We start from the raw sequence: 26433 nt of genomic DNA on the forward strand, positions 1-26433 counted from the left end.
CGCTTACTATTTATCGAATTTTGTAAAACATTAAATTAAGCGCTTCCGAACGTGTTGTTCCGGTCAGTACATAACTTAGGCGTGACTTAGACAGACAAAGAAAAAATGTAAGGCTTCCCACAGACAGTCTTAAAAATTCATAATCTTAAAAAAAAATTTGTATGCAAATTGACACTGACAGATCTGTCAGTGTCTTGTCAGTGTCAGTTTGAACTGTCAGATTGCATACAATTTTTTTTTAAGATTATGAATTTTTAAGATTGTCTGTGGGAAGCCTAATACATTACGCGCTCGGTACCACACCTACCTTACGTCAAAAAGTGACAAAAAGCATTTTGTATTTTGAAGTGGTAGAAAATACAAAATACTTGTACTAAAAAGTATTTCAAATAAAATACAAAATAGTTTTCGATAAAAGTATTTAAAATACCAAATACAAAATAGGTATTTTGTATTTTGTATTTCTATTTGAAATGCTTTTATTTCAAATAGTTAACATCTCTGAATTTAAATATCTCTCATCCCCACCCAAACAAAGATTGTAATAGGTATCTGACTCCATAGCAAAGTCAACAAAGTATACGTGCCCCATCACTTGCCAAGCCTAAAAGTAATAGGCACAATTTCGGCCGCCTCTTAAACTCTAAACGGCGATAACTAACAGTTTAGCTTTTCAATTTTCAATTCAATTTCAAATATTTATTCAAGTAGGCTTAATTAAATAAGCACTTTTGACATGTCATACAAAATATTAACAATTACAGCTTAAGAATTACAGATAAGTATTACAATAATAATTATATTACAGTTATACGAAATTATATTAGTAAATAATACAATACAACAGTATAATATGGCAACTAAATATAATATAAACGGTATTAGCTATGTAGTATTTAGAGTGCGCAAGTCAACAGTCCCAGGCGGTTTTGTCTTTATAAATTGGTCGGATTTCCATGTTCGCGTAAAGAAGGGCAAGAGTTGCTAAGCGGGAATCGGAACAAATCCTCGGCGGGCACGCAGGTCACACGGGCCACGCCATGGACGTCGTGAATTATTACAATTACAGGCGATAATTGAGGCACGTCGACGACGGTACGACTCATATGGATCTGCATTAAAAATGCGACCGTCGCCCTTTTAATTCTCGAACTAAAAATAAACTTTCTCTTCTAAGTTTAACAAAACCAGAGAGTTTAACAAAATTATACTTACGTAAGTCTGTCTGTCTCATGTCATGTATTATGTATGTTGTCAAAGCGGAACCCAGGCTCCCATGAGCCGTGGCAAACGCCGGGATAACGCAAGGAGGATGATGATGTCTGTCTCATGTTATTTCAGTGCTATAAAGTGATTCTTTCTTAAGGCGTTATCATTGTCTTGATTACGTATTTATAAAATTTTATTTCATTCAAATAACGAAGTTCAAAAAACTTCAGATAAAGAAAATCGTTCCTACCTTAAATAATAACATTTATACTTAATGTAACAAAAATAAGGGCAACTACCATTTCATGTAAATTTTAGCCGCTGTCAAACTTGTAAATTAAATAAGCACTCCACTTGAGAGCAACAAGTTTTCACTGTTTACAGAATTCATATTTCAGAAACTCTTGCCGCGCCTAACCGGAGCGCGACATTTCAAATGAGTCAGTCGCTTCCCGATCTTAAGTCCGAACACATCCTGGGTAAAAAAGTAAAAGTTAGGACATAACAAAGTCTGATTGGTGTTTTAGATTTGATATTTAGTAATTTGTATAGTTGAAAGTACGTAGTGAGTTTGTAAGAGCATGGTGCGCAAAGAGTTGATAGTACCGAGTATAATAATGTGGGCGGCGGCGGCGCTGGCGCTCTGGGCGGCCGGCGTGGGCGCCGCGCGCTATGACAGCGCTACGCCGCATACGCCGCCCTACACGAAGTACAAATACATACCTTTGCGGTAAGTATGCATTGTGATATTTAAACACATTTTATTACAATTTTTTTTTTATATTTTTAGGGAAGTGGAAAATTAATTGATATAATGTTGTGAAATCATAAAGTGCCATGTTAGTCAATAGATCATAGCATAAGTTGGATTGTACAATAAGGATCTGTTGCACCAAATCGTTTACCATCGTTCAAGCATTGAATTTCCTTATTTTCTGCTGACTGGCGTTGATCATGTCAAGAATTAGAATTGTTGCAACCTGTCCCTCGTGTGTATTCCTGTTCACGCGTTAATCACATAATGCAGGACCAGAACCTACGATAATATTTTGGGATAATGGTGTCACTATAATAAGTACTTGTGCATTATTTCTTTTCGTAAAAGGGTAAGCTGGTTCTGGTATATATTATGGATTGAAAATTGATTAGGAAAGCGGATATTGACATAAGGTCCGGAAAATGCTAGGATGAAAAAAAATGTTGAATATTCCAGAACATCATACGACCGCTACGATCCCGACGACCTAACCTCTTCGCCGCCCGCGGACCCCCCGGGGGGCACCGTGGTCAACAGCGGCGGCATGGCGCCCTCCGAGTTCATTCTGACGGCGCTGCGCACTGCCCTGGACGTCGTGCGCAATATCAACAAGCAGCGGGCGCTGGCCAAGCCCAAGAATAATACGGCTTTGATGGTAAGCTTATATTTCACCTGGATCAAATCCTTATGCTTAAGCTAAGCGCATGGCGTACCTACATTCTGACCCTCTATTCTGGATGTAGTATGCAATATTAGCAACCAGTAGGCGCTTATATTAATACGGCTTTGATAAGTTTATATTACTCTTCTGGGGTCGAACCGTTGTCTTTTGATCCAAATATGTCTATCTCTGTGGTTTTACTACACAGTCTAGAAACAGCAACAACAACTTAGGTGGCTGCCTTTATTCCTGCCTTTTTAATTATGATGATAATTATTTCAAAGATACTATAAGTCTTTTTAGAAAAACTTTATAAATTAAAATTTATGTAGACTTTTTCACATATTGTAGATCAGCGAGTAGAAATAAACTTCATGTTATACGAGTAACTGACAAATTTCTCCATATGTTCATTATTTACATTTCTTGATTAATCATGTCCTAAGTAATTCTACTTATTCTCAATGTACTGCAATTAACAGGAAAAATACATGCACGCACTAAGCACTTGCAACAAAGTATCGATGTAAAATATACAAATTCTCTAATAGGTTGGACTCGATTCGACCTGTATTCCACCTTTGCTCTAGTTCAAGAATTTACATATCCAAGTATTTCAGCCACATGGTCCCCAAAGTGTGTCAGTAACGGTTCTCGCTGAACTGGGTGACCGGCGCCGGCGCTAAGTGCTTCACCCCGTGTGTGGACGACGCCTATCGTTGGCACAACACTGTTAATTAGGATTCCTCTCAAACGGTCAACGGGATTTTTGAGACTGATTCGTGACAGAAAGAAGCTCGTAGTAGTTTTAGACATTTTATGTGACTTTCTACCTATCAGAGGAGTTTCAGATAGGGGATGAATTATTTCAGTTAAATGAAAGTATTAGGTAAATATGAGGACCCTTTCTGTGATGAAAATATACTTTAAAAAGTCTAAACTCAATACAATTTTGTGCAATAAATGACATACAAATTAGATTCCGATAAGACACTTTTATCCACTAGTGAGTAAAGTAATTTGACCTTGAATAAAGTCAAATTAACTGCTTTAAAATTGATAAAAGTAGGTGAATCTAGTAATAAAGATGATTTACCACCTGTGGAACTACTGGAAGCAGTGATAAACATATTTTTTGCGTTGTAGTTTCCTCGCTATAGTGAGGGGAAAAGTTTTGTGTTACACTCGGGTGCAAATGTATTTTACTTCTCGTGTGTTAAAAAACTCGCAAGTCAGGATTCTATTCTCGAACCACTCGCTTCGCTCGTGGTTCAACTATAGAATCCTTTCACTTGCTCGTTTTTCAATTCCACACTCGGCGTTAAAATACAGCTTTGCCCCCTTGTATAAAAAATAACTATTCGTGTTTATAATTTGTTTTCCGTTAAATTCGACACGTCACCAAACGTAAACCCTGCTGAATAGAAGAATACTTTAATCAGGGCAAGCGTAAATATTTATGTATAAATAGGCTAATATTGTATAGGTTCAGGTATTTAGGCACGTAGGCCTGACAAAAATGTGACCGAAGCGGAATATGAGCGAAAATACAACCTCATTTTTCATTCCGATAGCAGTTTTAGCATAGGTATGAACCTATTTATGGAAACAACAATTAAATCTAGCTTTCATTTTTACATTTTTGCCCCATTTCTTTTCCATTTTCACATCAAAGAACAAATTTAATGCCTGCAAAAAATAAATGAGCAATGTTTTGTAAACGTCAACGTTTAAGTTAAAATAAAGTATCAAGGCGGGGAGTAAAACATAATTAGTATTGTGTGATTGTGATAGCTACGAATGTATGTGTATAGATGTTAATAAATACAGTACCTAGAAAATATCCGACTTGAGAACAAATATCCGAGTTCAACTGGGAAGAATCATCATCATCAGTCGCATAAATAGATGTGATTGCCGAGATTCAACTTACGAACCCAGAATCATACAAAGTATAGGCTTCATAGGCAGGGTCACCCCAGAGTCCAGACCGGCGTTCAATATTGATTAAAATTAAATAAATATAAAAATTTTACCTTCCAATAAAATTTGTATTATTTTGCCTGGTATATCCGAGGTCTTTATAGAGAGAGTACGTCGTAGACGTCGCATCGGACCGATAGATGGCGCCATCGTTCGTTGTAAGTCGCTCCGGCGTCTCACCGCCGCGATGTTGGTAGTCCCGTTTTTCCCCACCTGCAACACAAGGCCCCCCGCGCCCCGACTCGCCACCAGCCACCCTCATTGTTGAGGAGAAGTGCCGACGGTATATTAAGCCTACCAGGAAGGCATCACTCAGACCTCGGATATACCAGGCAAAATAATACAAATTTTATTGGAAGGTAAAATTTGTGCCGTTTGTATATCCGAGGTCTTTATAGAGACCTGTTTATTATCTCCTGGTGGCGAGTCAGCTGGCGCGCAAGCCTTTGGTAGCCCTATTGGCATAGCATAGAAGAATAAGTGAATCAGTTGAACCGATTTGACAGATGTATCAGTCGAAATAGCCTTCGATCCGCGAATATCTCGGTGCCAGAAACGCATAAAGAGATTTTCGTGATGACGTTTAGCTTTAGTCAGCGAATAGTTAGAGAAATGACATTATTATACATCGCAGATCAAAACCAAAAAAAAAAAAAGAGATGTAGGCGAGGCTGACTTGAACAAGATACAAAAACCTTAGATACACTATTATTATTAACAGACACGTTATTTTATCAGGTTATAAACCCAATTTCAGACACAAAGTGTGGAAATTAACTGTAAAAGTAGTGTAACTATCTGTACTGTAGCAGGGTAACGTAATTGATACTGCTTTTGTCAACCCTTCGTAAAAATTATCTAAATCAATATTAGCTTTGATATGACTATTTAAAGTCCAACGTCTTACGTCCATATCAAACACAGAAAAAGGTCATCACTCACGTGCCCAAGGGCTATTTGTTACAATACTGGTATTTTCGATCAGACTATTTCGCGTCAAGCGAGCGCGGTTGCAAGCGAGACTCCTGAACTCTGAACTCTTTTTAGTGAGGGCATTTGAGGATACCGATCGCTCGGTAAGACTAGCCTAGAAGATGAAAAGTACGAGCGCTGTCGATTGCTACTACACTGGACGGAGGTATCAGTCGATTTCTTTAAGTCAGTCATTGACTCTTAGGGTAATCCATTACCTAATCCAAAACCCGATGCGACGGATTTCTACTTCGTGCAATGAAGGTCGACAGAGTAGACTGAGAGGTGGAGACGTCAGTGTCGCATCGCTGGTGGTTGCTGAACACGTCGTGGTAGCAGGTCAAGGGGTGAATTTAACACCGCCACACATGCGCGCTTTAAGAGCGTAGGCGGAGCGCAATAATGGCGGTGCACCGCACTAACGCTGGCGTTGCGCCCAGTGGGCGCTAGCGGGAACGAACGAGCGCTGATAGCGAGCGCAACGCGCGCGGGACGCGAGCGGAATGCACGCGCATTCAGCGCGCTGATAGCGAAGCGGAATGCGCTTTATGTGTGGCGGAGGCTTAATACGTACCGTTGTACGGCGTAATGCAGGGCTCTCGCAGACGAAGAGGTACGATGACGGGCGAAGCAGAAGAAGGCGAGGTCACCGAAGGTCACTTACTTGGCTCCCAGGGGGTGCATACTGACCTCGTACGACAGTCTGTTGGAGTCAGCAGTTACTGTCGTAGTTACTCGTAACAGAAGAGATGTAGTCCTGCCATCGTACAGCATAACATAACATACAACTGAACTGTGCATAGCATATAGTGCTATGCGAACCTTAAGCCGGCTGCATGTCACTTCAGTCGCCAGCGCCACCGCCTGTTGAAGATTATTCTCCATCGGAAGAGCTTTACTTCGTACAATGTTCCGATTATTGAAGGTCTTATCGGGCTGCAGATGCAAGCAAAACAGGGGCGATTGGCCTACAGCTATCGGCAGCTGTACGAGGTAATGCTGGAAACTGCAGCGGTGCAACCTTCCTCTGTAGACCACGAAAGTTGTGAAATTTATGAAATCAGGTTCTACGATCGAATCAAGCACTATATTAATTGAGTATAGTCGAGCCAGATGATAACTACTGAAGTACTCCTGAGTTCCTGGCCCCTTTCGCTTTGAGCTGGAATCTGAAGTTCACTAAGGCGAAGCAGGTTTATTTTTCCCAATTTGTTTATTAGAGGCTCGGCGAATAAGTTAATCTCTCGAATGGACAGGGGGCGCCACAAGCCTCCGGGAAATCGTCGTGTACTTGGAACCCCCGCGGCCAGATTGCCGATCGGTTTTGGTGTCCGCCCGGTAAACAGACGCACGCTCAGGATGCAGGACGCTGGCTCGAATTCAGATCTGGACATTCTGAAAGGGATTTTTTTTTTAATTCCGCAAACCTTTATGATGTCTTTGACCTACACAATGAGCGATGTACAGGAATCACAGGGTCTTCTCGCGAGGCGCCTCTCCGATTAGATAGCTCGCGAACATCGTCAGGACACCCTCGCAGCAGTGCGGCTCCTCGTCCGGTTATTGACGTCTTACCTCGTTCAACTATGGGTGTCCAAACCACGTTAGGACGTAGCATCTTTAGAATTTATCTGTTCTCACTTCGGCGACGGAGGAGTCCTTGGTCAAAATAGAGTGTAAATACTGTCAAAGTACTTCACGGGAACTGGAAAGAGAAGAGTGGATACCATAGTGTACGGGATGTCAGCTGATAGCGGCGCCCGGCGTCACATTGGAGGGTAGTATCAGCCTGGTCAGCAACAGAGTCTGCAACGATACCGTAGCAGACGGAGCCTGGATAGTCGTGGTCGTGGCACCATTGTAGGGGAAGACAGTGTTCGCGGTGAGCGTGACATCTTAGGCGCGACGGGCGTTATCAGCGTGGCGGCTAGCAGCACCAAGGGCCCACATCAGCAATCTTACCAGCTTGTCACTGCAGCAGACGCTGTTATGTTCGGCGGTGAGATTGAGACGGCCGTCGTCAGCTCGAAAGGCGTCTCGATGCCCTGTCGCGTCGCGCAGTATCGTGCTCGGTGGCCCTCTCGAGGTCGCCGCCGTCAGCGCGGGAGGCACCGGCGCCAGCGTGGCAGTCAGCTACATCGGTGAACAGCATCAACAGAGTTCGCGGCGTCGTCACGGCAAACGCGGCAGGAAAATTAGCGACGCCTTCGCGGCAGCCGCAGTATTGCGCTCGGTGGCGCGATGAAGGTCGCCGCGTCTGCAATCTTACCTCGTGCGATCGAGGCGACATCAAGGCGCCAGCATGAGCGTGTCGGCCGACGACACCGGTGGAAAACTTCAAGTAGCTTGCGGCGTTGTCACGGCAGACGCAGCAGAAGGATTGCGACGCCTGTGCAGCGGTTAACAGTATTACGCTCCGCATCACCACTGAGGCGCCAGCATAAGCGTGGCAGCCAGCAATACTGGTGGACAGCTTCGGCAGGGTCGCGTCTCGCGTCGTTGTCACGGCATATGAACGCTCTACATCACCATCGAGGCGCCAGCATAAGCGTGGCGGCCAGCGATACTGGTGGACAGCTTCAGCAGGATCGCGGCGTTGTCACGGCAGATGAGCTCGCTGCATCACCATCGAGGCGCCAGCATAAGCGTGGCGGCCAGCGATACTGGTGGACAGCTACAGCAGGTGGACAGTCAGCAGGATCGCGGCGTTGTCACGGCAGACGAACGCTCTGCATCACCATCGAGGCGCCAGCATAAGCGTGGCGGCCAGCGATATTGGTGGACAGCTTCAGCAGGCTCGCGGCGTTGTCAAGGCAGACGCACGCTCTGCATCACCATCGAGGCGCCAGCATAAGCATGGCGGCCAGCGATACTGGTGGACAGCTTCAGCAGGATCGCGGCGTTCACGGCAGACGAACGCTCTGCATCACCATCGAGGCGCCAGCATAAGCGTGGCGGCCAGCGATACTGGTGGACAGCTTCAGCAGGATCGCGGCGTTGTCACGGCAGACGAACGCTCTGCATCACCATCGAGGCGCCAGCATAAGCGTGGCGGCCAGCGATACTGGTGGACAGCTTCAGCAGGATCGCGGCGTTGTCACGGCAGACGAACGCTCTGCATCACCATCGAGGCGCCAGCATAAGCGTGGCGGCCAGCGATACTGGTGGACAGCTTCAGCAGGATCGCGGCGTTGTCACGGCAGACGAACGCTCTGCATCACCATCGAGGCGCCAGCATAAGCGTGGCGGCCAGCGATACTGGTGGACAGCTTCAGCAGGATCGCGGCGTTGTCACGGCAGACGAACGCTCTGCATCACCATCGAGGCGCCAGCATAAGCGTGGCGGCCAGCGATACTGGTGGACAGCTTCAGCAGGCTCGCGGCGTTGTGGCGGGGGCAGAAGGTGGCCGCGCTGGTAGCCTGCGTATTGACGACTGATCACTAACGGCACGGCGCTCGCGTCGGGGCAGCAGCAGACATACTTACAGCGTCGCACGCGACGCCTATGCGGTGGCCACAACGTTGTTCGGCGGCACCGCAGAGATGGCCATCGTTAACGAGGAGGCAACTTCTACGCAACCTCGGCGGCGCCGACGCGGCGGACAACACTGCCGCGGTCAGCGGCGCTATCGCAGCGCTACAGTAAGTTTCGGCGCCGGCACGTGGCTTGGGGCCTCCGCACCGAATCGGAAACCGAACATATTCTTTCTAAAATAATATGAATCTGCTCACCCATTCGTCGGAGAAATTCAAACCTCCTTGAATGGTCCAAGAGCTGGCAGGATTTTGGAGTAGGTCCTTGAGGCAACCTGGAAAGGTGCTCAGATGCTTCTCTGATCATAGCCAACATCAGGTCTGCAAGTCTGGCAGCTGGGGAGCGGGGCTTTATCGAGCTATGAATTTTTAAAGATTTAATTTTTTGAGGCCCAAAAAAGGTGTTTGAGGCAACCTGGAATTATTAAAAAGTGAAAATAGAGTTCCTCAGAAGTCGCATAGTATTTATGCCAGATCATTTGGCCGGGTCCTTCACCGTGCCAGAACGGTACAAAGTGGTAAAAAAAAATTCCAAAAAGGTTCTTGAGGCAGTCTGTCATTTTTACCAGTGAAAGATGAGGGTCTAAATAGCCATGGAAAAATAATGCCATGACATGAGGTGGGGTCCGTACCCTGCCATTCGATCTTGAAAGTCAATTTTTTAGTTTTTCGTAAATAACTCGTAAACGGTGGCCCACAGCAAAAAAATATGTTAAACAGAAAATATCTACATAAAATTTCCTACAAGAAAGGTTATATACGTTTTTTCGATAGGATCAATATATAAATGGATAATTTAGTAAGAACGTTTTTTTTAATCGATTACATGCTCCGTTTTTCGTCAATACCTCGTAAACGGTGGCCCACAGAAAAAAATTATGTTAAACAAAAAATATCTACATAAAATTTCCTATAAGAAAGGTTATATAACTTTTTTCGCTAGGATCAATTTTTTAGTTAGAAAGTATTTTTAAATAGATATTTGGGCCGTTTTTTGTTGATAACTCAAAAACGGTGGCTCACAGCCAAAAATAATGTTAGACAGAATTAATCTACATAATATTTCCTACAAGAAAGGTTCTATACGTTTTTTCGCTAGAATCAATATTTTAGTTGGAAAGTATTTTTAAATTCATTTCATGGGCAGTTTTTTGTTAATAACTCGAAATCGGTGGCTCACAGCCAAAAATAATGTTATACAGAATTAATCTACATAATATTTCCCACAAGAAAGGTTCTATAACATTTTTCGCTAGAATCAATATTTTAGTTGGAAAGTATTTTTAAATAGATTACATGGGCCGTTTTTTGTTAATAACTCGAAATCGGTGGCTCACAGCCAAAACTAATGTTACACAAAATTAATCTACATAATATTTCCTACAAGAAGGGTTCTATAACATTTTACGCTAGAATCAATATTTTAGTTGGAAATTATTTTTAAATAGATTTCATGGGCCGTTTTTTGTTAATAACTCGAAATCGGTGGCTCACAGCCAAAACTAATGTTACACAGAATTAATCTTCATAATATTTCCTACAAGAAAGGTTCTATAATATTTTTCGCTAGGATCAATATTTTAGTTGGGAAGTATTTTTAAATAGATTTCATGGGCCGTTTTTTGTAAATACCTCGTAAACGGTGGCCTACAGTAAATAAAATGTTCACGAGAAAAAAATCTACATAAGATTTCCTACAAGAAAGGTTCTATACGTTATTTCGCTAGAATCAATATTTTAGTTGGAAAGTATTTTGAAATGGGCCGCTTTTTGTTAATAACTCAAAAACGGTGGCGCACAGCAAAAAATAATGGTATACAGAATTAATCGTCATAATATTTCCTACAAGAAAGGTTCTATAAGATTTTTCGATAGGATGAATATTTTAGTTGGAAAATATTTTTAAATAGATTTCATGGGCCGTTTTTTGTAAATACCTCGTAAACGGTGGCCCACAGCTAATTAAAATGTTCTCAAGAATAAAATCTACATAAAATTTCCTATAAGAAAGGTTCTATACGTTTTTTCGCTAGTATCAATATTTTAGTTGGAAAGTATTTTGAAATAGATTACATGGGCAGCTTTTTGTTAATAACATCAAAAACGGTGCTCCATGACCAGAAATAATATTAAACAGAAATAATCTATATAATATTTGCTACAAGAAACGTTATGTAAGATTATTTTTTTTTTATTAAGCAGAAACGTCTGCTAACGATTCTAAACATTTTTATACGTCACCCTAAGACGTGTAAAAAAGGAAAGGCATGGAAAGATTTGCGAAGTCCGGCGTGGCTTCCGTAGCTCAATTGGTAAGAGCATTGCACGGATTGCAAAAATGGTGCGGGTTCAAGTCCCGCCGGAAGCGTAAATTTTTCCATTTTTTCCTTTAATATAAAAATGTTATGTAAGATTTTTCGTTAGGATCAATATTTTAGTAGGACAGTATTTTAAATAGATTACACGAGCCGTTTTTTTGCAAATAACTCGAAAACGGTGGTCCACAGCTAAATCAATTTTCAACGGGAATAACAAACATAAAATTTGCCACAATAAAAGTTTTGTACGTTTTTTCGCTAGGATCAATAATATTTAAATAGATTTATTTATTTTATTTATTTACACAAAGAAAATTACACAGTATGACAGTATACAAAACTAAAGCACCGTGAATTTTAAATAAACATTACAACAAGTAGCACAAAATTAAATATTAAATAAAAAGCAAAATCAAAACATTACATACCATAACATAACTAATAAATAACAGATGAAGGCCTAGCATCCAATCCCACACAAAACCTCATGCATTCGTCACGTATAAACGCCCATCTGCTCGCAAGAATATCAACATTAGGTGCCTCGTCTAAAAACTCATTCACTATTTGCAGTGCACGAACTAGCGGTCACTTGCGGCAAAACACGGTTCGAGCGGCCGGCACCGCCAGTAGGGGGTGCCTACATTCACGAAAAGCATATTTCGTCACAGAGGGAACAAATAGACGGACCAGCTGGGATACTAAAACCGGGCAATCTGACTCCCCCTTCAAAATACCACATGCAACAGACATCAGAACGACATTACGCCTAACTTCTAACGAGAAGAAACCCAACGTCCCCAAAAGGAATTTTGTTGGGTACAAGAATCGGTAATACCCGTACATTTTTTTATAAAAGAAACGCAAAAATATTTTTTGGACCTTTTCGAGCAGCAGGATGTAGAGCGCTTCATGGGGATTCCAAACGGCTGAGGCTGTCTCAAGCTTACTTCTCACGAGGGCAGTATAAAGAAGCTTTATGTCCCTGGGATTGTCAAATTCTTTGGCGTTGCGGACAACAAACCCAAGCCTGCGGTAACAGTCTGCAGCAAGCATTGTCATGTGCTCATGAAAGTTAAGGTGGGAATCTAAAACAATGTGATGTGACACGGGACGGGCGATGGGTTTCCACCCCAGGAGATACTGCCTACACAGGGGACTACGCGCTTTACAAAAAGTAATAACCGCACAGTTGTCAACATTGAACTGAAGTTTCAGAAGTTTGTTTACAAGACTCAATTCATAAACCCGATCAATATCACTTTGTAAAGATTGTAAGTCAGAATCTTCCTGGACCCTGTAAATTAGTTTCAGGTCGTCAGCATAGAGTAGGCATTGCGCATGCTTAGGCACCAAGGCCAGATCATTGACCATAACACCAAAGAGCAGAGGACCCAGAATAGAGGCCTGACTGACCCCGGAACGGGTGGGGTAGGCACTCGACACAAAGCATCCGTGCTGCACATATTGCCGTCTATCACGTAGATAACTAGCAAAAAGGCAAAGCAGTTTAGGCGAGAAACCAATGCTGCATAATTTGTTTAAGAGTACGTCGTTATCTACGCGATCAAAGGCTTTTTTGAAATCAAAGTACAGCACGTCCACCTGCATCCCTCTATCTAAGTAGCGCGAAACGGAATCAACCAAGGTTAAGAGGCCTTATTCCTAAAGAAGAGCGGTTTTTGCAAAATGTAACATTTTTCATTCAAAACTATAAAGAAACTATACTTAAGTGATTATTAAAAAAAACCGGCCAAGAGCGTGTCGGGCCACGCTCAGTGTAGGGTTCCGTAGTTTTTCGTATTTTTCTCAAAAACTACTGAACCTATCAAGTTCAAAACAATTTTCCTAGAAAGTCTTTATAAAGTTCTACTTTTGTGATTTTTTTCATATTTTTTAATCATATGGTTCAAAAGTTAGAGGGGGGGGACGCACTTTTTTTTCCTTTAGGAGCGATTATTTCCGAAAATATTAATATTATCAAAAAACGATCTTAGTAAACCCTTATTCATTTTTAAATACCTATCCAACGATATATCACACGTTGGGGTTGGAATGAAAAAAATATCAGCCCCCACTTTATATGTAGGGGGGGTACCCTAATAAAACATTTTTTTCCATTTTTTATTTTTGCACTTTGTTAGCGTGATTGATATACATATTGGTACCAAATTTCAGCTTTCTAGTGCTTACGGTTACTGAGATTATCCGCGGACGGACGGGCGGACGGACGGACGGACGGACGGACGGACGGACGGACAGACAGACATGGCGAAACTATAAGGGTTCCTAGTTGACTACGGAACCCTAAAAACTGATAATGTTCCTAAAAGAACATATCTTAAGCTAGTTAATCATAATATAATATTTTAAAATACACCGTGTCCAATAAGTTTGAATACAGCACAAATAGCCAATAAAACAAAATGAACAAATAGTTACTACATTATTATTATATTTTATGAATGGCACTCTTATTTACTACATTCACAACAAATGTTTTGGAATAACTCCAGCATTAACTTGTTTACCAGCCTCAAACGGATCACACGCGGCACGCACCGTTTTCTTCACATTTCATCCCAAATACTCTCAATAATCTTTTTGAAATGATCTAGGTTTATGATTTTATAAAAATTTAGTCTTCAAAGCATGTATGACCAAACAAAGTAGTCTAATACGCCTAAACCTGGAGGCCTGGGTGGCCACTCATGTTTCGGATAAAAAACTGCCAAATTAGTCTGAAACTACGCTAGAATACCATTTGCCGAATGTGCTGGAGGTGCGTCTTGTTGGGACACATGATACTCATTCCCAAGCATCCTTTTTAACTTTAAGGCATTTTTTTCTCCAAAACCTTGGTTTTAAAGAAAAAAACGTTGATTTTAACGCTTTTATCTGTAAGTACTGAAGGTAGTTTACCTCGCTTACATACTGCATCCCACACCTGGGCCGATGGTGAGCTCTGGAACCTAGGCACATTTTTAGGGTTCCGTAGTCAACTAGGAACCCTTATAGTTTCGCCATGTCTGTCTGTCCGTCCGTCCGTCCGTCCGTCCGTCCGTCCGTCCGTCCGTCCGTCCGCGGATAATCTCAGTAACCGTTAGCACTAGAAAGCTGAAATTTGGTACCAATATGTATTTCAATCACGCCGACAAAGTGCAAAAATAAAAAATGGAAAAAAATGTTTTATTAGGGTACCCCCCCTACATGTAAAGTGGGGGCTGATATTTTTTTTCATTCCAACCCCAACGTGTGATATATTGTTGGATAGGTATTTAAAAATAAATTAGGGTTTACAAAGGTGGTTTTTTCATAATATTAGTATTTTCGGAAATAATCGCTCCTAAAGGAAAAAATAGTGCGTCCCCCCCCCTCTAACTTTTGAACCGTATGTTTAAAAAATATGAAAAAAATCACAAAAGTAGAACTTTATAAAGACTTTCTAGGAAAATTAATTTGAACTTGATAGGTTCAGTAGTTTTTGAGAAAAATAAGGAAAACTACGGAACCCTACACTGAGCGTGGCCCGACACGCTCTTGGCCGGGTTTTTTCTAGTTGCCCAGAACGTTATCTATCCTCGGTACCCATAATAGTTTATTTTGGACACGTGGCGTCTGTTTTATCACATACAGATTCTGCTTATCCATACTAATATTATAAATGCGAAAGTAACTCTGTCTGTCTGTCTGTCTGTCTGTCTGTCTGTCTGTCTGTCTGTTACGCTTTCCCGCTTAAACCACGCAACCGATTTTGATGAAATTTGGAACAGACAATCTTTAAACCCTGAGACAGAACATAGGCTACTTTTTATTTCGAAAAAAAAAGGGATGAAGGGGTTGAAAAAGAGGTTGAAAGTTTGTATGGGATTTCTTAATTTTAAATGATAAAACCATGAAACTTTATATTTTAGCACTTGATAAGAAATCATTAAACATATATTTAAAGTCACATACAGGTCGAACGCGATTAATTAACATTATTTTTACCTTTAAAATAAACATGGTGGGAAATAAACATTAATTAAAAGCGGGTAGATTATATTTATTTGTCTACCCCGAACATTTATATAAATTAATATCGGGTAGTTTTGTGTTGTTTACATCTCCGGTGACATTTTGCTGGGACGTCAGTCTTCCGCGACCACGGTCAGTGCAACCTGGCCGAAACGTTGGGAAAAAGGTAAAAATAATGTTAATTAATCGCGTTCGACCTGTATGTGACTTTAAATATGTGTACAAAGCGCGAGAACTTAGATTAGATTAGATTAGATTTCTTTATTTCATGATAAAAATTACACTATAAATTTGCTACATGTCAAAATTATGTTTATCTTCTCATCATGATCGTCAAAAATTACATAATAAATTCCAAATAAAAATAATTGTGTCTCCCAAATGAGGATTGTCATTTACAAAGAAAGAAAATACACATGCCAAGCTAAATAAAATTAATAAATTAAGTTACAATATCATGAAAGTATCACGAAGCAAGAAAATATTATATAACAGAGAAATATAGGTATAATTATATCGTCGGTCATTAAAAATACAAATCCATGTACTCATTTACAGAGTACATGGGGTTATCTAACAAAAAGTTTCTCAATTTGCGCTTAAATGCTTCGTCACATGGCTCATTTCTCAGATCGGCAGGTAAGTGCTCATAGTAAGTACTTAAAGTGTTATATCATTAAACATCTTGATAAGGGATAGGGATAGGGATAGGGATAGGGATAGGGATAGGGATAGGGATAAGGATAGGGATAGGGATAGCGATAGGGATAGCGATAGGGATAGCGATAGGGAAAGCGATAGGGATAGCGATAGGGAAAGCGATAGGGATAGCGATAGGGATAGCGATAGGGATAGCGATAGCGATAGCGATAGCGATAGCGATAGCGATAGCGATAGCGATAGCGATAGCGATAGCGATAGCGATAGCGATAGCGATAGCGATAGCGATACGGATACGGATACGGATAATATGGGTATCGTTAGCGGGATACGGATAATCGGTCGGCGGTCTCTTACAATCAATGTGCTCTAAGACGATCGTTGTTTGCTTGCTTGAAGATTACGTTTGCGATAAGTATAAGCAAAATGTAAAAAATTGTAAGGGATAATAGAAAAAAGTACTTTTTACCCACCGATCATAGTGTCGAAATACGGGCTATGTGGGATGTTTATAAAGGTTTCCCCAGCGTATATAGAATTACCTACGCTGTGGTCGATGTGTAATATTTCTACAATCATTGCAAGCAAAAGTATTATGTGCAATCGAAATAATCGCAGATAAATATACCTACAGAGAAACCTACGGTCCCTACGGATCCAAATGAAAATCTTAATGAATACTTTTATCACGCGGGCGAAGCCGCGGGTAAAAGCTAGTAAAAAATAACTCGTCACCTGCGTGCCGAGCAAGTATTTTGTTGGCACTTTACCTCTTTGTTTTTCTTAGACACTTCGGAAATTTCATGAACTTTGTGCTTGTATTTTATTAAAAGGAATATACTCTTCAGTTTAAATAAGAATTTGATGGCCTGTGATCCCTATATCTTTAGAACTGAGGTAAATTGTGAGTATTCGGACTTATTGGACACGGTGTATGTCTTTTTATACTTAATAAGAAATCAGTTTTTTCGGTACACGTTTTCAAATTTCGTAGTGGGATCACTCGTTTAGAATCGTGATTGTGCTGTTAAATATGTTATTTGGGGTAATAAATGATCACAATCCTATTTGTTATATCCAGCATGGGAAGCATGGTCGCGCGATAGACGATAAAATCTATCGCGCGACCATGCTCCCCGTGCTGTACGAGGTAATCATAGTTTGACATTTTAAGATTTATTTGAAATGGTGGATAAATAACCTTCCGTATCTTCCCCATTTTTTCGATAAAAAGAGGTTTACATTATGTATTTTTCCTGCGATTCCTGCATTTATTGTAACTCTTAAATAATATTATCCTAAACTAGAACTTCTTGTTGACATATAAGAAAAAAATTATACATATAGGACATACCTTTCTGTCGACAGTCATTTTTTTAAAGCACCTGAAATTCGAATAAAATACACTGTGTTGATACGGGCCCGCTCACTCCGCTCAGTCTGCGCCGAGCGCTCGTAGACAACGGACTTGCGTTCGATCGTCCGGCGCTCCTTGCTTTCGTAAGTAGCTAGATAGTTCCGAGAAATGCTGTATACTGCGACTTAAGAGGGCTTTCGTGTTAAAAATAGTGAAATCGCAACCGAGCGCTTGATCATACCGTGTGTGGTATCAAATTAAAGGGCTTTGCGAGTAGTTTATAAATATATATCACATTATAGGACTTTTTCTACTTGATCTAACAAAATATGAGAAAATGTCCAAAAGTGGTAATAATTGTACCGGTGAAGGCTCGTTTTCAAAAAATTGGCAAAAATCAATAATAGCAATTTATAATCACTAAGGCATAACAGCAATTTAAGTAAACGTTGCAGATTAATTTACATAGTACAAAACTTACTTCGATGTGATGTAGATTTTCAAAGAAATTGTCACTTAATTTTAGGTAATTTCTGAAAAAAATTGAATTCGCCTTAGGCTAGTTTACTCTTTTTCAAAAACTTAAAATAAAAATCTAGTCTGAAATGATTGTAGTACAGGATATACGAATTATAAATTTACCCGTTTTAATATTCAAAATTGTCCAAATTTTACAAATAAGATCGACTGATTCAGCTCTATACGTGCGTTTTTCTAAACGTGCATTAGAGAAAAATTCATAATTAATTTAGTGAGTTAGTTTTCAAAAATCCAGTCTTATAAAAATCAAGATAATAAGATGCTATAACTGGAACTTGAATTAAATAAATCTATTGGATAACGGAAAGTGTAGTATTTCACCGACTAAAACTATCAATTTTACATTCTTTTGACGTTTTTTTTTGAAAGCAGCCTTAACAAATCTTGATCCCGTGGGTGGCAAACAGGCATACGGTCTTATATATAGCTGCAACCCCACTGATTTCTAACCTCTCCCTATATCTGGAGAACGGCTAAACCGATTTCGACGGTCGAAGTGTCTTTGTATAGAGGGAGCGGGGAGACGTGTGGAAAAAATATGGAATCTGGTCTGCGACTCTTGGGTCAAAAAATGTTGGACGGCCTGGCTAAACGGGGGGAGATATTGGGGGGGTGCTCGACCAAATGTCATAGAAGACCCTGGGCAGTTTTTGAGGCCGCCATTTTTTTTTCAAAATGGCCGACTTTTTTTTGTAGATTTTTCAAGTTTATCCTAGAGTGCTCAAATTTTGGTCATAGAATCTCTCTAGGGTCTAGATTAGAATGATATAAAAATTTTTTGAAAAATGCTACAAATGTGAAAAAAATTTCCACTTTTTGTATGGCAACTTTTAAACCGTAAGAGATAGCCGGGGGGTGCTCGATCAAATGTCATACAGGAGCCCGAGTAGAAAAAAGTTGCATCAAAAAAATTCAAAATGGCCGACATTTTTTTTCAAGTTGGTCCGAGCGCGCTGAAATTTTGCATGCGGCTGTATGGGCCCCTAGAATACAAATGTTAAAAAAATGTTTTCGAAAATCCAAGATGGCCGCCGTTATGGCAAAATAAATTTTTCAAGTATTTTCGCGAACCCGAAGGGCGAGCTTCAGGGTGGGAGGCCGAAGGCCGACCCCGCGGAGGGCCGCAGGAACGGAGCTCACCTTTAGGCTCCCACCCGGGCCAAATCCAAGTAATTTCACTGCGGGCATAAAGTGCTCCCATACAATTTCCTTACAAAAGTGTCTTAAACAAGCGTAACCGGCGGGCCGAAGGCCCGGCGGTGGAGCTTCGAGCCGAGCGAAGGCCGAAGGCCGAGCTCCGCGTAGGGCCTAAGGCCCGGAGCGTCCCTGATCGACTCGCCGGCGGTCCGGGAAGTTGGAAAAATACTTTCCAACTAAAATATTGATCCTAGCGAAAAATATTATAGAATCTTTCTTGTAGGAAATATTATGAAGATTAATTCTGTGAAACATTAGTTTTGGCTGTGAGCCACCGATTTCGAGTTATTAACAAAAAACGGCCCATGAAATCTATTCAAAAATACTTTCCAACTAAAATATTGATTCTAGCGAAAAATGTTACAGAACCTTTCTTGTAGGAAATATTATGTAGATTAATTCTGTATAACATTATTTTTGGCTATGAGCCACCGATTTCGAGTTATTAACAAAAAACGGCCCATGAAATCTATTTAAAAATACTTTCCAACTAAAATATTGATCCTAGCGAAAAATCTTATAGAACCTTTTTTGTAGAAAATATTATGTAGATTAATTCTGTCTAACATTATTTTTGGCTGTGAGCCACCGTTTTTGAGTTATCAACAAAAAACTGCTCAAATATCTATTTAAAAATACTTTCCAACTAAAAAATTGATCCTAGCGAAAAAAGTTATATAACCTTTCTTATAGGAAATTTTATGTAGATATTTTCTGTTTAACATATTTTTTTGCTGTGGGCCACCGTTTACGAGGTATTAACGAAAAACGGAGCATGTAATCGATTAAAAAAAACTTTCTTACTAAATTATCCATTTATATATTGATCCTATCGAAAAAACGTATATAACCTTTCTTGTAGGAAATTTTATGTAGATATTTTCTGTTTAACATATTTTTTTGCTGTGGGCCACCGTTTACGAGTTATTTACGAAAAACTAAAAAATTGACTTTCAAGATCGAATAGCAGGGTACGGACCCCACCTCATGTCATGGCATTATTTTTCCATGGCTATCTAGACCCTCATCTTTCACTGGTAAAAATGACAGACTGCCTCAAGAACCTTTTTTGGAATTTTTTTTTTACCACTTTGTACCGTTCTGGCACGGTGAAGGACCCGGCCAAATGATCTGGCATAAATACTATGCGACTTCTGAGGAACTCTATTTTCACTTTTTAATAATTCCAGGTTGCCTCAAACACCTTTTTTGGGCCTCAAAAAATTAAATCTTTAAAAATTCATAGCTCGATAAAGCCCCGCTCCCCAGCTGCCAGACTTGCAGACCTGATGTTGGCTATGATCAGAGAAGCATCTGAGCACCTTTCCAGGTTGCCTCAAGGACCTACTCCAAAATCCTGCCAGCTCTCCGTCTAGAAGCGCGGTATTCCTCCACCGCGCCCTCCGCCGCCGCCGCCGCCGCAGCCCGCAGGTCGCGCAGCCCGCGGTCGCGAAGCACGTGGTCCCCGGAGCACGTGGTCCCCGGCGGAGCAACTTACCTACGTTACCGCTTATATTCTCGCGCGAAACTTTTAATACGCGGATAACACTTCCTACTTTAGTCTCGGAAATGCGAATAGTTTAAAAAGAAAACTGATTAACGGTAACGATTTTTGCAGCATGGAACTTTCTTACAAAAAAAAGTGGGTAGAATCATAAAGCACCGCTCGTTCATTTCTATAGTGAGAACCCCGAAAGACGAATAATGATCGCTAGCGAGGCATAATATATCTCATTATTCAAGACGAACGAGCGCAAATTAAAAGGGAAGAAAGAATTGACGGATGAAATTGAAAAATTTCATAATTCCGAAACGTTATAAGCCACTTTTTAAATAAAAACACGAATAACTCTGGTTTGACCAGAAATTACAAGGAAATAGAAACTAAAAGATTAATTTCGAGACACCATGCTGTAAAAATGTTCGAACGGAATACGCGACAACCGGTCACTTCGGCGTTCGACGAAACAATGAGGGTGGCTGGTGGCGAGTCGGGGCGCGGGGGGCCTTGTGTTGCAGGTGGGGAAAAACGGGACTACCAACATCGCGGCGGTGAGACGCCGGAGCGACTTACAACGAACGATGGCGCCATCTATCGGTCCGATGCGACGTCTACGACGTACTCTCTCTATAAAGACCTCGGATATACAAACGGCACAAATAATAATCTTAACAATTCCAGCAACGGCGGAGAAGAGTAAACGCGACCTCAAGTGGAAACGCACGTGGCTTTGACGACTACTATGACGAGCACCACCACTACGAGACGACAACGACCACTACACCCAAGCCCATGAAACAGGGCCGCTACACCGACCCCTGGGCTGGTTACTACGACTGGATCATCAACGAGGGATCCTTCAAGTTTTGGAGCGTCTTCCAGGTAACAGCACAGATTAATAAATTAGATTACAAGTTTTGATAGGTTTATGTTATTGGCTACGTGCACGACAATTTCGCCACCTACCATGTGCACTTGAAGTGGAAAATGTCAAAAAATGACAAGTAAACAAACATATATTTTAACGATTTTTCGTTAATTCTAAATAAATAGAATAACAAGAGCTACTATTTCGTGTGATACTATACAGCACGACCACGGATGATTTTATTAATTCTGTTGCGGTACAAATTCACGAAAAAAAATGTACTTTTTTGTACTACCGTTTAAAAAAAATGTACCCTTATGGTTTCGGAGTTTCGATATATTAGGAGCCGTGGTCGTGCTAGGTAGGTACTCCCTGGCACGACCACACTATATTTAATGAGTTTTTAAATTTCTGTTGTGGTGCCAGGAAGTACATATCTAGCACGACCACAACCCATGTCAAAACTCCGAAACCATACGGGTATTTTTTTTAAAAAGGTAAGTACAAAAAGTACAATTTTTTTCGTTTATTTGTACTGCAACAGAAATTTGTAAACTCCTTAAATTTAGTGTGGTCGTGCCAGGGAGTACCTACCTAGCACGACCACGGCCCTTATGTCGAAACTCCAAAACCATAAGGGTACATTTTTTTAAACGTAAGTACAAAAAAGTACATTTTATTTCGTGAATTAGTACCGCAACAGAATTAACAAAATCATCCGTGGTCGTGCTATATAGTATCACACACTATTTCAAGTGTAATTTAGATAGATAAAAATCAGTTTTCAAAGCATTACTCACGGTATAAACCACAGAACTTAATTTAGATAGAAGAAACAAATTCATATATTTGTATAGGGGCCGAGCGTGTCAAATTTTGTACTGAAGTTGATTCTTGCCTGTAATTTTAAATATGTCTCAGGCTCTTGATTGTTCATAATTTTTGTGTTGTTGCAATTGAATATCACGTAACGAGGCATTTTTTATGTTTAGGTTGACTTCAACTTACAAAAATTGACGCCCGAAAGCTGCAAGCTGCTAGTAAAGACGGACAACTCAGTGGATTTCACTGAGTTCATTTGACACGCTAAGTAGATACGTTTGCTTGATCTATGGTATATATGACATCTGTGGTATAAACATCCAACCCCAGACCACAGAAAGATGCAATAAATTGGTGCTGGCAGGGCATATAAGGAATCTTGAAGAACATAGGAGTAATGGTAGAAGTTCTACGAGCGAGTGATTTGGTATTCGCTAAACCTTCGTCCCGTTAATGCCATATAAAACAAATCTAAACGTAAAGTACCTAGTCATGTCCGCGGCCGCAGAAATATCCGACACGGGCCTATTCCCAGGCTAGGCCTGAATCTTTAAGCATAATCTTTTACGGTAGGAAAAATACTAACAGCGTATTGAACAATATTAGGTAAACAAAGCTTAAATATAATTTATTACATGTCACTTACGTTTTCTTTTCACGGTAGCTATCCATTTAGTTCTTTGATCCAATTTCCAGTGTGCTCTAAGAAGCGCATAGAACGTGCAACGACTATTTATGCCATTATTTTTACAATTAACAACGAAACAACATTGGTGCCCCATATCAAACATTACACATTGTATTATATTTTATGAGTTTTGATAGATGACAAACCACAATCAGTGTCGATTTTGACTACCGCAAGCACTGCGATCGCTTTGCTTAGAGGGATCGCTTTGCTTGGATGGAGGGGGCTCCATGCACTTCGCACGAAGCCAATAGATAGTCACTTGTCCATAAGGGCACATTTGACAGCGTGCGAACTCGCGATTTTAGTTCCATTGCGGACTGTTGAAGTTACATATGTTTGATATGTATAATTCAGTACACCAATCGAATACCGCAATGTAATAATGTACTAAGTTTAGTCTTAGTTTCTTATATAATTATGTAAATATGTTCATGTAAATAAAGAGATTTTGAGAAAAATAATGAAACTAATGTGAGAGTTTTCGCGTATTATAAATGGACCCTAAAAGCGAAAAAAAATCTAGTTATGTAGGTACGTACTAGAATTTTGTGAGTTTACATGGGTAGAGTCAGAATCTGTAGGCAGCGATTTTGATAGCCCAAGACAATGCAAGATTTGCACCGTCTGGCAATCACAATCGCTGCCAAATTAGCTTGTTTTGACTCTATCTTTATTTCCAATATTAATTTTTAAATTTAGCTTAAGTACCTGTCCAAGTATATTATGAAATCCTATATAAATATTATGGTATTCATTTAAATAAATATGAATGAATTAGCTTGTTTAGTCATAGTTTCGACCTTAAGATCACCGTAGCGCAACGTAGCGAGAAAATATTATTGTTAATTACTTCATGTAAAAAAAGACGATTACCTACGTAGTTACGTACAGGGCAAAAAGGCAGCGAGGAACGGCGTAGACATAACATTGACATAGTTTTGATGTTTGTCCGGCATGGAACGGTCGTCGTCAAGCATCGGTGCCGCGGTCGCCAAGGATTCTGCGGCGGAAACCTTGCTTATGCTATATTTAACATAGACAATCTTACCTACTAATTTCGTTTAAGTCATAGCAATGTTTGCACTGAGTTTTCCGTTGAATTTTAAGTAGGCAAAACTGACGGTATTGCAACATTTTTGTTATTTAAGGTATTGGAAATGTAGCAACCCGCGTAGGTACTTATCCTACAAAAGGATATGTATGTATACGTATTTCTATTTGGTATGATTATTCATATCCATAGTCTAAAATGATTCAGTATTAAAACAAGCTACGTACTAGTAGTTACAGGTATATTCTTCGTAAGGTCACTTCGAGTCGTCGTAATAGACTCGAGCAATTTGTCATCTGTTTGATTGTTCTATGACATTGTTTTTGCTTCGTCTTAGGAGGTCATATTTATCGTAATACTCGAACACGGCAGTAAACTACTGTATTCTCGAAGGCTTTTGTTTTTTAAGAAAAAAAAAAAGAATATATAAGAGTGGTCGTTTTTTGTTTTCAGCTTTTCACTGCCGCTCTACTATTGTACGCGTGCTTCTCTGCTATTTACTATGCGAAGTTCAACCCTATTATTCCGGACTACGACAGGGAGTATGATGATTATTTCCTGGAGAGAACAGTTGGAAGACAAGCGAGAAGTTTGGATTCCATGGAATCTTGGGAACTACCATCTGGACTAAGTTGGATCAATCCGAGGACCTTCCAGTTCATTTTAGATGCTATTTCAACACATTATGAGCAAGAATAACAAAATGTAGTCCCACAGCGACACGGACAAGGTGGTCCCTGTCATCTTTGTAAATATTTTCTTTCATTGAAGAACAAGTTAAACTTTGCAAATAAAAGTTACAACAAAGTTCTTAACTACATCTGAAACTCAGCAGCGACGGCTTTGAAGTTACAGGTTTTATGTAATGAAACTAATTAAAGTAGATTTATTATCTAGCTTAGACTAGTTAACACTTGACGGTTACGTTAGCAACCGCTTGAACTCGATCGTACTCCATCTCGCTCACTCTAAATTTATTGAGCGAAAGAGTAGAATCGTGTTCACGCTGTCTCTGGCGCAAAATGTCAAACGTCAACTCGTGGTACGGCTACTTGTTAGATATAGTATATGTAGGCATGATTTGACAGAACTTACAATAGTCTATAAATTATAGGGGTGCAAGAATGTAGTTCTATGTGTATTGACAATCTGGGTACCTATATCATCAGTACATGTAATTAAGTAAGTATTCGTAAGTTCTTATTGAATCGGGCCTAAAGTAGTTAAAAAACAACCTTATATTTTCTATTTATAGGTGTGTATAGAGTGTCCCATATACTTACGCAATTATAATATATATTTACTTTATACCGTTATAGCCTTTAGACGAGTTAATTGCAACATGGGACATACTTAATTCGTATACTTATAAATACCTAGGCGTGATTTGACAGAACTTAATTAGGTACCTATAGGTGTGTATTTTTATGTACCTACATATATATGCAAGTTCTTTTTGAATCGGGCCTAAAATAAATTAAATTTATGTATACCTGTTATAAGTACTACACTTAAATTCAATTTGCTCAATTTTAGTTCCTACATTTTTGTCATGTATTTATTAGGTAGGTTTCAAAATATTGTGCTCTTGATGGCGCACGGTGGACGAAAGGCGATATTTTATTTCAGTTGATGTGTGGTGTAGATTTATTTATATAAGCGAACATTTCTACTGTCAATAAATTAACATTTAAAAAGTAACTTTCGTGCGATTTTATTTTAAATTTACTTTTAACGGTTAACGAAAGATAAAATTATACCCAGGAACATTCTCAAGATAATCCTGGAACTTAAATGGTATTTAAAACATAAATCAGTACTTAACTATTAGAAAAAGAAATTGCGGTGAGTTTGTTCCTTCGCAGTAAAATATGGATTTCCTGTAGCCGTGACTTTTATGTGATGTAACGCCCGCAACGCCCGCATTGCCCATTGGAAATAAAGGCTTAACCGTGGTTTAACAGCTAAACCTTACTTGTAAAGACCACCGTATACTAACGTGTTTTGAGTATCGGCGTTTAGTCAGCGCAAAAAAAAAATACATTATTATACAGTTACGCCAATACCATACGCAATGTATACCGTTGGCTGCCTGAAAATAGTTAAATAGCATATTGTCAATATTGTCACTGTGAGTAAAGGAAAAGGTCACTAAAATATACATTTTATAGTCATTATTTTGTGTATTGTCTAAGTTATGTATACATTTATATACTTATATTTATAATCTACGTTTAGATAGGGTATAAGAGAAACATTGGAATAAGATAGACACTTTTGGCTAATCCTCATAAG

The 26433-nt window shown here is 40.0% G+C and overlaps 1 protein-coding gene across 2 annotated transcripts; it reads left to right on the plus strand.

Moving 5' to 3' along the window:
• Window positions 1-910: 910 nt before the first annotated feature.
• Window positions 911-26252, plus strand: LOC125225587. 2 transcript variants are annotated; one of them, XM_048129356.1, is made up of 5 exons: window positions 911-1095; window positions 1608-1939; window positions 2423-2621; window positions 21388-21588; window positions 24592-26252. In XM_048129356.1, exons 2-5 carry the CDS (start codon window positions 1791-1793, stop codon window positions 24835-24837), a joined length of 795 nt encoding a protein of 264 aa, XP_047985313.1. In that variant the 5' UTR covers window positions 911-1095; window positions 1608-1790; the 3' UTR covers window positions 24838-26252. The 2 variants fall into 2 exon arrangements, with proteins under 2 accessions (XP_047985313.1, XP_047985312.1); XM_048129355.1 differs by lacking the exon at window positions 911-1095 and having other exon boundaries at window positions 1314-1939.
• Window positions 26253-26433: the final 181 nt, after the last annotated feature.

The sequence above is a fragment of the Leguminivora glycinivorella genome, chromosome 4 (genome assembly GCF_023078275.1).
Source record: "Leguminivora glycinivorella isolate SPB_JAAS2020 chromosome 4, LegGlyc_1.1, whole genome shotgun sequence".
Classification (NCBI taxonomy): Eukaryota; Metazoa; Arthropoda; class Insecta; order Lepidoptera; family Tortricidae; genus Leguminivora; species Leguminivora glycinivorella.

What these genes read in the sequence shown, in the direction of transcription:
- LOC125225587 (XM_048129356.1), top strand. Translation starts at nt 1,791, where the DNA reads ATGGTGCGCAAAGAGTTGATAGTACCGAGTATAATAATGTGGGCGGCG. An exon ending in TACAAATACATACCTTTGCG is followed by an intron (nt 1,940 to 2,422) that starts GTAAGTATGCAT and finishes TGAATATTCCAG; the next exon opens with AACATCATACGACCGCTACG. An exon ending in AGTTTTGGAGCGTCTTCCAG is followed by an intron (nt 21,589 to 24,591) that starts GTAACAGCACAG and finishes TTTTGTTTTCAG; the next exon opens with CTTTTCACTGCCGCTCTACT.